At 37.5% G+C, this 15,322-nt stretch overlaps 1 protein-coding gene across 3 annotated transcripts in view; it reads left to right on the plus strand.

The window, feature by feature from the left end:
• scube2 (signal peptide, CUB domain, EGF-like 2) overlaps positions 1-15,322 on the plus strand; it is a 113,003-nt gene that overhangs the window by 40,311 nt on the left and 57,370 nt on the right. For 2 of the 3 annotated variants that reach the window (XM_063063171.1, XM_063063173.1), the window contains exons 5-8: positions 5,961-6,086; positions 6,583-6,699; positions 10,016-10,105; positions 14,429-14,545. In XM_063063171.1, coding sequence (XP_062919241.1) covers positions 5,961-6,086; positions 6,583-6,699; positions 10,016-10,105; positions 14,429-14,545 — 450 coding nt within the window. The remainder of the gene's footprint in view (positions 1-5,960; positions 6,087-6,582; positions 6,700-10,015; positions 10,106-14,428; positions 14,546-15,322) is intronic. The other variant, XM_063063172.1, reaches the window with a different exon arrangement.

Genomic DNA, 15,322 nt, shown 5'->3' on the forward strand with positions numbered 1-15,322 from the left:
ATGAATATTCAGCAAGAATCTCCTATAATATTTTTGTGGGCAATTATATTTTCTTTTGCTGTATCAAAAACAGTATCATGTCTGCATGATGCTGTTTCAACAAAAATGGTCTCTATGTTGGCACTCCAGGAAGATTTATAGGTTTAGTAAAGTACACATTCAATACAGCATGGTGTTACATAGACCCAGAGTCAGTTATACTTAGGAAAAGCGCTGTTTTAGCATTGTGCAAATATTCACTTGCGAAAACAAGCTTCTTACCTTTTGCCAGGCTTTTTGCCAGATTAATCCCTCCCACTCCTTGTCACTTTACTAAAATGACAGCTACTAAGTATACTTAGCAATTTAACTGTAACTAGAGAAGTCACACCAGATTGAATCTGTCATTAATGGATCCCATAGGGTTTTATCATGTACTTTGCCAACCACTACTGGGATGGGACTTCCACTCAAAAAGAAATCTTGAACATGTTTTTCAGATTGCCTCAAATTTATTGTTTATGATGATAAACAAAAGAAGTAATTCTTGCTAATTCTCAGTGCTATGTCTGCTGTAACTACATTCAAAAACACTATTTTATTTAAAGATACTTTCAGATTTTTATTCTTCACTTCTCCTGCTAGTTTTGTTTTAGTTTGCAGGAATTTCAAGGAACAACAGGTGAAATATGGAAAAAGGAAATTATATTATTTTTTCTTAGTTAAATTATTCATTTGCTGTTTCTCACAGGCTATCCTATTGTGCTACTCTTTAAAATTTTATTTTTGATATAATATTCATGCTTACTGAGTAAGAGAGTATCAACCTTTGAAAAGTAGTCCATTTTGATGACTAAGAGCATGATTTGATTCATATTATTCTTGATGTTTTGAATAAACTGATGTTTCTACATTACACCTGAAATCTACTGTATAATCTCCATACTGGAGAAAGTAAAGTAAAGCTGAAATTAGCTTTGGAACTGGAAGCATATTGAGAATAAGGACTTGTTACTCTGTTACCTGTGTCAGTTCTCTGAATTTTTTTGCAACCGAATCTTGGGTTGACAAATGCTTCAGATTGGCACGTGTGGAGAGAGGCTCAGCAGGATTTTGATGATAGTAGTGAGGTGATCAGTAGGATGAAAAGTGAGGACATTGGCATTAAAGTATTGGGGTTCAGATCAATACTGGTGGAAAGCTAAAGACTGTCTCCCTAAGCTCCCTGGCAACAGCTCATTCAGAGGGAAGTCTTTGATTTAACACCAGGGGAGGGCTTAACATCCTGTAAAGGCCCGCATTAGTGTTCTTGCTAGCCTTCCTTGAACAGTAGAATTTTTAGCAAACTATATACAATTTAATGTCACTGTAAACACCCAGCAGCATCTGTGCATGAGTGTATTGACTACACAAAGGTCTGGCAGAGACTTTAGCCTGTTGTCTTCGGAAAGTCGTCACCTCAGTGCAAATGTTTTGGTGTTACTGTATTTGATTAGTCAATGAGAATACAGAAGATGCTAAGGGGATTAATACACAGAATTAAAATTTAAATATAATCAAATAAAGATTGATCTTTCTATTCTCCATCATCTAAGCAGATGGGCAAGGGTATTTATTATGTGTTGAGAATGGGCCTCTACATATTAATTCAACTCCACAGAGGAGTTATGTGTCGTATTCCTGGGCATGGATGGTTGTGAATTTTAGGGATTTTTAGGAGTTAAAACCAAACCAGTAATCACAAAGAGATTTCCCTAGTCATGGAATTACTTGCCATTCTGTCTGTCTTAAATCCATTCCTCTGCTTGTTGTTCTCTTTCTGTACCCTTGGGCATCTTACATCCTGATTGAGACAAAGGTTATGCTGAAAGTCAAAATGAAGCTGGATTGGAGGAGGTTCCTGTGGAACGTAAACACTGGTGGAAACTAGTTGGTCACATGACCTTCTTTTACTTAAAAGTAGCCCTTATTTATTTATGAATTTTGTAAATATGATGTTGCATGTGGTAAATGATAATTGTAACTGACTATTACACATTAATGGTAATATGGTAAGTAATAAATACAGCAAATGGAAAATTTGTTGGTGTGTCCTTGTAGATGTGTCTCACTATAAAATTGGGTGTCTAGTTAGGTTTATAAGCCATAACTGAAAAGAGTATCCTAGCAACCATCCATTTCTACTATACAACACCTTCATGTATGACAGGTATCACAGCCATGGCCTTTTGATCTGTGCTGGCTTTATGTAAGTGCAACCCATTTACTCTAACACCACCATTCTCCTTCCACGACCCTCTTTTCTCACATTCACATTATCTCTGATGGGGATGTGAATGTGAACGAAATGTTGGTAGTGCTTTCCGGATCCTAACTATTCATGGTGTAAGTAAGATTTTTATCCGGTGTTGGATCTGAAAATGTTACGATCCAGTCGTTTTTCAGAAGTCAAGAACGGGGCTTTAAACTTGGTGGTTACAGCCATTTCATTAGGTGTTCATAACAAAGAAATAACGGAAAGCAACATATACTACTGTAAGGAAGGGAGACAACTAAGAACAAAAAACAACAAGGTCATGATTATACTAAAAACGAGCTTGACTGGCTGAAGGGAAACTTCTCAAAATACAGAATCAGCTATGCAACGATCACAGAAAATTCACTGAACAATTACACAAATATAGGTGAATATATAAAAATTATAAGTAAGCATAGAGAATGTTAAACTACAAGAAAAACAACAGTTCTACTCTCTATTCTACACCCATCACTATTAATTTTTGTATTATAGTTGTAAGTGTAATGATGTGATCTCTATGAATGGTATGCAAGGCATTTTTTTCACTGCATCTTGTTACATGTGACGATAACAAACGAATTCCAATTCCAGTTTGCATTCACTTACTTCTAATTCCTCAATGCTGACGAGAAGGTGGAGGTGGCTGTCTGTGTAGGCCTTCTGCTGAAGGTGCTTGAGTAGGAAATTCCGGAATTTTGATGAAAAGGCAACAACTGATCTTAGAGTCATGTCAGTTGACTTGGAGAGGAATCTGGGGGTTGTGATGTCCCCATACACCTTCTGCCTTGTTCCTTGTAGTAGTAGCAGTTGCAAGGTACATTTGATTAGTTTCAGTCAGTAGCTGTACATTTTCTGTATGTTACATACTACAAACACTGTGATGCTGGTAGAGTGAATAAATGTTGAGGGCAGTGGACTGGGTGCCCATCTTGTTTGCTGCTTTGGACCTATAATTTCATTTCTTCTGCCTCCCTCCCGTCTTAAAGAGTGGAGGGATATTTTCAATTTTCCAATTCTCTGGAATCATTCCAGGATACAGTGATTCTTGAAAGATCATTACTAATGCCTCCACAATCTCTTCAAATCCCTGCCCTGTAGTCCATCTGGTCCAGGTGGACTTAGCTTCCTTCAGACCTTTCTCTTTAGTAACAGCAATTACACTCACTTCTGCCCCTGGCACTCTCAAGTTTCTGGCATTCTGCTATTGTCTTCCACAGTGAAGACTGATGCAAAATACTTATTAAGTTCCTCTGTCATTTCTTTGTCCCTATTACTACCTCTCCGGCATCATATTCCAGAGGTCTGATATTCGCTTTCGTTTCTCTTTTACTCTTTATATATCTGAAAAACTTTTATATTTTTGACTAGCTGACCTTCATATTAATCTTTTCTCTCCTTATGGCTTTTTAAGGTGCCTTCTGTTGTTTTTAAAAACTTTCTACTCCTCTAACTTTGCACTAATTTTTGCTATATCATATGCCCTCTCTTTTGCTTTTATGCTGTCTTTGAATTCCCTTGTCAGCCGCAGTTGACTCATCCTCCCTTTAGAATACTTCTTCATTTTTGGGATGTAACTATCCTGCACCTTCTGAATTTCCTCTAGAACTCCAGCCCCTGCCATTCTGCTGTCAACCCTGCTAGTGTCCCCTTCCAATCAACTTTGGGCAGCTCCACTCTCATGCCTCTGCAATTCCTTTTACTCCACTGTAATACTGATATATCTGACTTTACTTTCTCTCCCTCAAACTGCATGGTGAATTCTATCATATTACGATCACTAACTCCTGAGAGTACCTTTACCTTAAGCTCCCTGACCAAACCTGGTTCATTGTACAACACCCAATCCAGAATTGCCTTTCTATTAGAGAGCTCAACCACATGCTGCTCTAGAAAGACATCTCATAGGTATTCTTCAACTTCCCTCTCTTGGGATCCAGCACCAACCTGATTTTTCCAATCTACCTGCATATTGCAATCCCCTATAACTATTGTAACATTGCCCCAATCCTTGTCTGCTCACCCTCCATCTTGAGAATCCTCTGCAGCTGCTCTGAGACATCTCGTAGGTATTCTTCAAGTTCCCTCTCTTGGGATCCAGCACCAACCTGATTTTTCCAATCTACCTGCATATTGAAATCCCCTATAACTATTGTAACATTGCCCCAATCTTTGCTCACCTTCCATCTAGAGAACCTTCTGCAGCTGCTCTGAGACATCTTGGATCCTAGCACCAACATACTATCCCCGACCACAGAATCTTCTGTTTGTCCCTCTATCGAGTCTCCTATTGCTATTGCTTTGCCTGACTTTTCTCTTCCCTTTTGAGCCTTAGAGCTGGCCAAGTGCCACTGGCCTGGCTGCTGTGGCTGTGCCCTGAAAGGTCATCTCCCCACCAATATCCAAAGCGGTATACTTGTTGCTGAGGGGAATAGCCATAGAGGAACACCAGACTGAATGTTTACTCCCTTTACTTCTCCTAGTGGTCACCCCATCTCCTATCTGAAGCCTGAACTCTGGGTGTGTGGGTGTGACCGCTCATTAAAAGTCTCGTCCATGAGGTTTTCAGCCTCCCGGATGGTCCTGAGAGCATCCAGCTCCAGCTCTCGCTCCTTGTCCTTGTCAGTCAGGAGCTGAAGGTGGGTGCACTTCCTGTAGATGTCGTCAACAGGGAGACTGTTAGGTACCTTGAAATCCCACGTCTTGCAGGAGGAGCACTGCACTGCCTTAACTACCATTTACTCACATTTAACTAATTAGGGACAGTCAGCATGGCATTGTGTGGGGCAGGTTGGTTTATAAATTCGATTTTTTTGTGGCGGTGACCACGGCGATTACTGAATGTATAGCAGTGGATGTTGTCTAATGGATGTTAGTAAGGCTTTTGACAAGGTCCCTCAGGAAGATTAAGATGCAAAGGATCCATGGTAAATTGGTAGTTTGGATTTGGAATTGTCTTTCCCATAGAGAGAGGTAGTGGTGGAAGGCTGTTATTTCAGCTGGAGGTCTGTGAACAGCATAGTTCTGCAGTCATTAGTTCTAGGACTTCATGGTGGAGTTGCAGACAGTGAAGAAGATCATCAAAGGATACAAGAAGATATAGATAAATTATTGTTATGGATGGAGAAATGGCAGATGAAGTTTAATCTGACAAGTGTGAAATGTTATGCTTTTGGAGGGCAAATGGAAGGGGAAAGTATACAGTTATTGGTAAGATCTTTACAGTGCTGGTATACAGAGGGACCTTGGTCCGGGTCCATACCTCACTGAAAGAGCAAGTTGACAAGGCAACCCACACTAAACGTCAATGATGATTATGTGTTCAAAGCAGCACAACAAAATACTGGCGGAACTCAGCAGTCAAGACAGCATCTATGGAAAAGAGTAAACAATCGACATTTCGGGCTGATGCTCTTCATCAGATCTTCTCCTATGAAGTAAAGCTTAGTCCCTCAGTCTTCTGAATCAAAGGGCTCCCACTGTGTCAGTGTCGACACTTGCTTAGATTGTTCTAATGGAACCTATTTTAAACAAAATGGAAATAACCTAACTCTACAGATTATCATGGGTTGACACACATTTTAAATTGCTTTTATCTGAGTTTGTTTTAGATGAACCCAATTTTTTCCTTGTATAAAGATTTGTTTTTAATGGATTCTACTTTTGACCTTTCATTCTGTTTCAGGAGGAATGAGCTGCATGAACAAAGACCACGGATGCGCCCATATCTGTAGAGAAACACCAAACGGAGGAGTAGCATGTAAATGTAGGCCTGGTTTTGAACTAGCCAGGAATCAGAGAGGATGCATATGTATGTAAATTCTTTTCATTTTTCTGTTTTATTATGCATTCTTCTCAAATATTGAAAACACGCACAAAAATCAGACTACCACTTATTCCTCATTATATTCTTCCCTTAACTGTCCCAGTCTGAAATGCCCAATACAAAATATATTACTTAATCAAAGTTAAACATTTTATTCCTGTTCTAATAATGCTAGACTGTGGGTTAGAAAGTTATCCCAGTGTGTGCCTGGAGAGACGATTTGGAATGTAGTGGTTGCACCAGACACATTTGCATGCCCTTGAAATGAATGTTTAAACCTTGAATTATCTTCACAAGAGAATGTTCTGAACAGTCTCACTGCACAAAACAAAGTTTCAGCATCTCTGAAAGTATTTGCTGTGCCAGTAACTTTGACTGAACTTGTATGGCTCGGCAGTCAGCTGCAATCTGTATTGCTTGCCCTTAATTATTTATAAAATTGATCAGCTGTTTCTTTTAGATGTGTGTAATTTTTTCTTAGTAACATGCAATCATGGAAATGGTGGGTGTCATCATACCTGTGATGATACAGATGATGGACCTGTTTGTGGCTGCCATCAAAAGTACGCCTTGCTGTCTAATGGGAAAATCTGTATTGGTAAGTGAACTGGGTCTTCCTACCACATGCATTGAACTGTTTAAAAGTTAATGACAAATCACACATTTAAGCATATCTCTACAATGGGTAAACACAGAAGATTCTGCAAATGTTGGAAATCTTGAGCAACACACCAAATTGCTGGAAGGCCTCAGCAAGCTAAGCAACATCTATGGAGGGGGGGTAAACAGTAACATTTTGGGCGGAGAGAATGGGCCCCTCCGTAGATCCGGCCGGATCTGCTGAGTTCCTCCAGTATTTCGTGTCTGTTGCTCCCTACAATGGGGTATTCTTGTCTGATTACAGTGCAGTCTCTTAATCAAGTAAGAACTATAAGTACAACCATATTTAGTGTTATGACCAAGCTCAAGTGCCTCAGACATATTGGAAAAGGATTTTTAGCGACTGTTTTCTTTTTCATATGTTCATTAATTCAGGCACACATGCTTATTTGTCAATTAACAGAGAACGTAGAATAGTACAGCACAGTACAGGCCCTTCGGCCCACAATGCTGTGTCAACCCTTAAACCCTGCCTCCCATATAACCCTCCCACCTTAAATTCTTCCATATACCTGTCTAGTAGTCTCTTAAGTTTCACTAGTGTATCTGCCTCCTCCGCTGACTCAGGCAGTGCATTCCACGCACCAACCACTCTGAATAAAAAACCTTCCTCTAATATCCCCCTTGAACTTCCACCCCTTACCTTAAAGCCATGTCCTCTTGTACTGAGCAGTGGTGCCCTAGGGAAGAGGCACTGGCTGTCCACTCTATCTAATTATGTCTTCATTTTTAATTTCAAGAAAAGCTAAAACTTTACCTCAGTTTTTTAAGTATGCAATACGGTGCAGTGGCATGTTAAACTCAGTGGAAACAGATAACATCATACATCAATTAACGTATGTGCGTCTAGAACCAGATAGGTTTAGGGTGAAAGGTGAAAGGGAGAACTCCTTCACTCAGAGGCTGGTGCAAGTGTGGAATAACCTGTCAGCGGGTGTGGTAGAAACTGGTTCAGTTGTAACATTTAGGAGAACTTTGGGTAGGTACATGGATGAGAGAGGTATACAGGGCTACAGGCTGGATGCAGGTAGATGGAACTAGGCAGAAACACAGGTTGCCATGGACTAGATGGGCCAAAGGGCCTATTTCTGTGATGTAGTGCGATATGACTCTATGGTTTTAGTGACTAAAGATAAAATTTTGCCTAGAATCTTAATGCAGTAGTGTTAATGGAAATATTGGTCACATTTTTATGCTTTGAATTGCATAATTGAATCAAAACTTCTCAGTCTGAGGTGCTTGCAGAATTGCAGCCTGGTTGAAATATGTTAGCTTATGTTGTCTCTAAAGAATATTGTCACATATGATTCTCAATTTGAGAAACAAGATCCTCTGCTTGCAACATTACCTTGGTTCTGGCTATTGAGACAATGTTTGTGCAGTGCTTTTCAACAATATAATCACAAATTCAAAACACTAAAATGCTTATTAAAGACATGAACTTGCTATCGGTGTAAGAATAGAACTAACTACCTGTATATCAAAAATGTTATTGAATAGAAGAGAGTTTGGTGTTGTCACGGTAACCAGTTGATACAGTACATTTTGTTCAGGATAATGTCTGAAATGTTGCCATTGTACACGAATACCACAGTCAGCGATGGAAATCTGACAATACTAGAAAGCTGAATATCTGATTAATGTACTGTTTATCCAAGTTGTTAAATTTATTCATCTTAGAAGTTCACATCAGTTCAATAAAACTAATAATAGATAAGCAAATTTTGGGCAATTTCAGTCTGCAGTAAAAATATGAAAAATTCTGTTATTCTGGGGTTGTGATGATTACCTAAAAAGATCACAGAAAATCTGAAGTATTTTTTTGAAGTTAAAATTTTCTAACAGTCAATATTTGAAAAGAGAAGGAGCAGATTATGATAGGTAGAATGTGTTCAAATCAAACTTCTCACCTCACTTTACTGGTAAGTTTGAGTAAATAATACAGTACGGGTACAGGAAATTTCTGTCTTTTCATTATTGCTGCTTTGCTTGATGTGCATTTCTGGCATGTTGTGTCAATGATCTGCAAGAAATTGAAAAACTTTTAAAGTATCTTAAACTGCCCATCTTTTATTAAATATATTTTAAAGACTCATTTACTTGTAAGTGGAACAGAAAGATCGGGAATTTTCACAAACTGACACTGCCTGTCCTCTTTAAGACTTACTAATCCTCATCTCAGCGATTTCCCATTTTTTTCTTTTTAAGGTATTTTCTCCAGCCATGACTCACAACCTGCGTATTGTATTTATAGATGATCAAAACTCATGCCATAACAATCTCTATTGCAGGCCATGCCCCATCATCATTTTATACCATCCCAGCTGTTGGTACAAGGAGCTGGGACTCTCTTAGTTGAATATGGGAGAGGCATACAATCCAGAACATAGAGCAGAGATCATCTCAGCTTAAATCTATTGCTTGAATGAACTAATCAAATGGATGAATGGAAATATTTTAGAAAATCTGTTAATTTGATTCCACTAAGGCTAATAGAAATATATATTTTGAGAGGAAGTATGTGTTAGTTGTTTATTCTTCCCCTTCTTATTACGCTTTCTTTTCTATCCTGGAAATGAGCAAATTGCATACTTGCTCTGAAAGGTGGCTGCTTTTAATCATACTGAGAGATAAAAGAATGGCTTTTAGGTTTTTTGAAAGCATGTCAAAGTGGCTATATATCTATTATTGTGACTTTAAAATTTGCCTGGATTACCACTACTAAATGACACATTAACTTCATAGCATGTATCTTAATTTGCTTTTTCCTCATTTTTGGTACTGGATTGTTTCTTAGTTTGCAAAAATAAACCTCAGTTGCACCTTCTGTTGCTTTGGAATGCTTATTCTGTTTGTTTCTGAATTAAGATTTTGTTTTGCATATGGTTTTGGTGCTCTCATTTACACTCTTGCTTATTCTTCCAAGGAAAGTGAAGCTTTCTACTCAGGGAATTAATGTGATGGTGTAAACTGCAGATGATAGAAAGTAAATTTGGAAAACTAAAATAAAAATGGAAAATGATGGAAATGCACAGCAGATTGGTTTGACAAAGATTTCAATCTCACTATGTTTTCATACATTACCAGTACTTTTCTGTTGTTAATACTATAAATACCAGTTGTTGTTACCTCAATAAAGAGAAAACAATTGTTCAGGTGCCTTTCTGCAACTTATTCAAGAGAAAAAAAAGCAAATTTTTTTTCAGCTTTGGTTTGACCATTTGCAATATATTTTGTGCTTACTTGTATTATAGAAAAGGCTGAGGCTGCAATTGACAACTCTGAATACAATGCCACGTCAGTAACTGATGTGGACAAGCGGGTGAAACGCCGACTGCTAATGGGTAAAAAGTACAAGCTTCTAGTGCACTGATAGTTTCTTTATGCTCCTTATCTTTTCATTGCAAGTCTACCTGTCCTAGCTGAACCCAAGCACCTTGCCCGTCTCGCTTGGGTTGTTATGCATGGTCTTCTTTCTGATTTTAACCATTCTTGTATTAACTCATACTAAACACTTACGTACTTATTAGTGCAGCTTCTGGCAATGGTTACTAATAATAAACATTGTTACTTTCCTATCAACTTCCTTGAAATATCAAACTCTTATCAAATACTCTGTAAAAGTGATGGGAAGTTAAAAAGATATCAAGATAAGCTTGCCATTTTCTATGAGGTAGAGTACAGACTAGAAAGGCCCAAGCTTTCATTCCTAGTCCCTTCTGAGTTTTATTTATTCACTTGATCAATAATTAGCACCGTTGCTTCTGCGAAAGAAAAGGGTGAAATAGCAGGCCACTCTGCAGCAGATCAGGTTCAGGTGACTGACTTCTGGTGCTCTCCGTGACCCTGCCAACATGCACAACTCCAAGCTCAGCCTTCAAGCTCGAGGATGAATTACTGGATGCAGCTGTTAAATGCCATCCCAGCTGGAATCAGCGCCAATATCAGGAAAACTTGGAAGAGTGATGACAGAATTTTAAAGTTAAATAATGGACAACTCCGTCTTTGCTAAATTAATTCTTAAGATGCTTAAAATATTCATGAGCAAGCCGCAGATGGTAAATAGCTTACATTTTGCTGTAAAATATATATTCCCTAGCTGTTCATTGGACATACAAATAGCAATTAATATCTACATGACTAGTCCCTCTTTCATTTTTTTCCCTACAACAGAGTTGCTGAGATCAGGAACCTGGCTGAGGAGGGAGCATGAAACATAGGTCACACCATACAACAGCCGTATCACAGTTCAATAAGTCATAGCTGATCTGATTGTTCACAGTAAATGATTGCACAGATTTTTAATTTGCCCTCCATCAACAATAATTATCATTGTCTTTAAAATGGAATATTTGCATAATCTAATTTACAATTAAATGAATCCATGGATTAATATTCTTTGCAAGTATGATCTGTGAAAATTCGAAAATTCTCGGGTGAGGTTGAAATTAAAGGTACAGGCAATTTAAATACTTGTGTGGTTTAGGGACATTTTTCCCATCAGCCGATGGTGCAGTCACAAGCATATGGGTACCCTGCAGATACAAATGCAAGATGCTGCTGTCCATCTCTTGGTGAATATGCTGCTGGCATTAAGGGAAATTCGTGATTTTTAAAATACTTTTTTTTAGACTGCCTAGTTACTACTATTGCTGCCTAGGGTAGATGGCATGCTCTTTCATTCAAATAGGATGGGCATTTGCACTGAATTTGTAGTCTGTGCACAGCAAATATTAGAAATCTAAGTGATCAGAGATGTTTCACTTGCCATGTATATATTTCTGAGGTAACACATATTTCATTATGGCAATGTTCTTCAACCCACCGGCTTTTATTTATTTTTTGTGCCTAGTTTATTCAAGAAAATGGACCTGCCAAAGAAAATATCCCTTTCAATTTGTTAATTCATTTTGTGAAGTCCACTCCCTCCATAACTCTTTTATTTGCTTTAACAGAAAAAATAATTTAACTGTAGCCCACCCCAGATTCCTATAAGTTGTTTTGTGAATGACTATTCTAACAATTTTGTTTTTCTTTAACCTAAGAAAGCATCTTCTAGCCTAAAATCTCATCATCAAAGACACAAGTCCTAGATTCTATCAGATTTTATTAATTATAGGAGTACATTGACCTTGTACTGCAATCTGCTGGAAGGGAATCTCTCAACTCCCAGACTATATCTTAAACAATGAACTAGATAGAAATAACATTATTTGGTGTATTCAGAATCAGAATCCCATTTATTGTCACCGATGTAAGTCGTGAAATGTGCCCTTTTGTGGCAACAAGACAATGCAGGTTGAACAAAGTACAATAATAAATAAATAGATAGATGGATCAATAGAGATAAAGAGAGAGTTTGCATCACCCTGATACAAATGCTAAAACTCTCCACATTCTACAGCCTCATACTATGAGTTTGGACAGTAACCTCATTCCATTATGCCTATAAGTCATCAGAATAAAATTGCCCATGATCTGATAACACCACCTTTACTTTGGAAAGCCTGCACCAAGCGTCCACGTCACTGAATGGTGTGATTTTCCAATTCTGAAATGTAAATAATTCACACTGATGGGATAGGAGTCTTCCCTGCCCCAGCCCAGACAGGTGCTCGCGGACATTACTCATCTGCACTTTCACTGGATGAAAAGGGCTGAACTATCATCTCTCCAAACAGCTCTGAGGCAGTGGCCTCAGGTAACATCTCCAAAGGTCTAACCCAGGAGCAGTCTGTTGCTGTTGATAGCTTGCCACAGTGAAAGACTTTATAACATTTTCTATTTTCATTTGAAAGCTTTAAGTAAAAGCAAATATTTTTAAAATTAAAAACTTCAGTAATCAATGTAATTAGAAACATATTAAAATGCTAATAAATAACTAAAATATTATTTTCTCAGGAATGTCTAAAAGGGAAGTATTTTTGAGAGATATCAATTATGAAATTAAAGCTGGAGGCTTTGATGCACAAAATAAATTAAGAAGTATTGGCAATAATATTATTTAATAGACTAACAGATAGACTAAGATGATAATCATAACATGAGATGAAAAATTAATAAAAGGTATAAAAATAGTTAAGATGGGAAGTGGCCAAGGATTCTTATGTGATTAAGGCATTAAGAAAAACCAGATGTAGGAAAGATCCCTTTAAATATAATTTAAACTATCTGGGATCTAGCGCACAGTAAGATGTGACAGCATGAATCCCAAAAGGAAATGTGTTGCTTGACCATCATAATTAAATTAATAAAACATGCAGATAATGTTCATGTAATACACTTAGATTTCTAGGGTATTTTCAATAAGGTAACACAAAGCGGATTTAGAAAACTGTCAGAATGTTTTGGGCAACAAGTAGCCAGCCAGCAACAAAGCGAAAACAAAACAGGGTAGGAATAAAGGAGACACACAAGACTGCAGATGCTGGAAGATGGAGAATGAACAATCTGCTGGAAGAACTCCAGGAGGAAAGAAATAGTTGATGGTTTAGGTTGAAACCCTGATGCTGGGCTTAAATCTCTAACGTTGACAATTCTTTTCCTCCTACAGATGCTGCTTGACCCACTAGGTTCTTTCAGCAGGATGTTTGTAGGTTTGGAGTAAAGGTGTTACATTGAATGTGGGGAGTATTGGCACTGTCCTTCTTTATCATTTTAATAAATGATTGGGATTTGAGAGCCAATAGTACCATTTCAACAATTGTGGGAGATACTGAATTTGCAGAAAATAGTAACTGTAGCAAAGTAGAGGAAAATACTACTAATCTACCAGATTGAGTTTGTAGCTAGCAAATGAACTCTAACTTTACGATTAAAATGTTGGAAAATGTGTATAAATGGTGAACAGAGTGACCGGGAGTACAGATTTACAAATTACAAAGGGGAGTGAAACTGTTTAATAAGAAATAAAAAGAGACACGGAAAGCTCTTTGTTTCTGAGAAATGTAACTTCTTAGCTTTTTAATTATGTTAAACTCCATCAGGAACATCACTAAACTGCAGTGTTAGCCTTCACATTATACAAAGGACCAAAATACTGGAGAAAATACAGGAAGAATTTATTAGAATAAGGGCATTCGGAAAGATTCAAGGAGCTGGAGTAATGTTTTTCACAAGTGATCTGATAGAGATGTTTAAGCTTATGAAAAGATTCAAAAGGATAGAGAATATCTCCTCTTTCTGGAAAGATCAGAGTAATGTGGTATAAATATATGGTACCCATTAATGAATCGTACAGAAAATTCAGAAGAAATGTCCTTATCCAGAGATGGTGAGAATATAGAATTCATGACTACAAAGAGCAAGAGAGATGTTTTAAAACAGAAACTTGATAAAGCCATTGAATAAAGGACCATATTTGACTACATATAGTAAGGCATGTATCCTCCAACATGTTAATGGGGGGATGCTTGTCAGGAACTGAAGCAACAGTTCTATATGATCTTTGACTCTATAAGGTCTATTTCTGTGATTAAGTGCGATTTAATTCTGCGAATTGTTTTCCATTAAAATAAGTACAATTCAAAACCATCATAAGTTAGTCATCAGTTGTTTTTGAGTTCATTCACTACACTTGGCTGTAAATTCACTGATGTTTTTAATGTTCAAGTAATAGAAGTACAAGAATAGCAACTGGTAGCAAGTGATTTTCCTGCTGTTTACAGAGACATGTGCTATTAATAATGGAGGATGTGATCGTACCTGTAAAGACACCTCTACTGGTGTTAGGTGCAGTTGTCCTGTTGGATTCACACTGCAACCAGATGGGAAAACTTGTAAAGGTTTGTCATCATTTTCAATAAGTTGAAATGTAACCTAATAATTTGACAATTAAAGTATAGCTGTATTTCTAATTTAGGCTGTAATAGATTTTTATTTTCTAACTTTTGATGGTGATGTTTACTCTGGCTGTTCAGTTATATTTTCATATATTGGTTAAATTAAGTTTGCATGCTAATTAGCCTTGTAGTACATCAATACATTCACCGGAGACTGTATTAAATATGAATGTACTGTTCCTTACATTGTATTTGCAAAGGATCCAGATTATAATGGTCACTCACATCACAACAATTTATAGAATGACTTACTGAGCTCTCTGTGTCTACCTGTCCTTTCCAAAACCATTACACAGTCTGATTTCTCTGTCCTGAGCTGCTCTCTTTACTTCCTTTCTGAAATGTCATCTATTTGAAGTTTATTCTGTTTCATACTCCACCATTGTTTTCCAACTACCCTCTGTGTCTAAAATAACATCTTTTATTTGTGACCATTGCTTAATTACAGAATGAAAACATGATACTGGAGAATATAGTTAGACTTAAAATACAATCAACCAGTTTTACAAGTCTACTGGTTTTAAGGTTTAAGAGGTGTGAGAAAAGATTGATTTATGAATTGTGCCTTCTAGATTAGAAAAATTTAAACATATTACTGAAAAAAGCCAAAAATAAAAGGTGGATTGCTAGAAGTAAATGATCAATTGTGGGCGCATGGTAGCGTAGCTCTTAGCGCAGTGCTTTACAGCAGGCGGCTGTAAAATTGGGGTTTGACTCCCG

The sequence above is a fragment of the Mobula hypostoma genome, chromosome 11 (genome assembly GCF_963921235.1).
Source record: "Mobula hypostoma chromosome 11, sMobHyp1.1, whole genome shotgun sequence".
Taxonomy (NCBI): Eukaryota; Metazoa; Chordata; class Chondrichthyes; order Myliobatiformes; family Myliobatidae; genus Mobula; species Mobula hypostoma.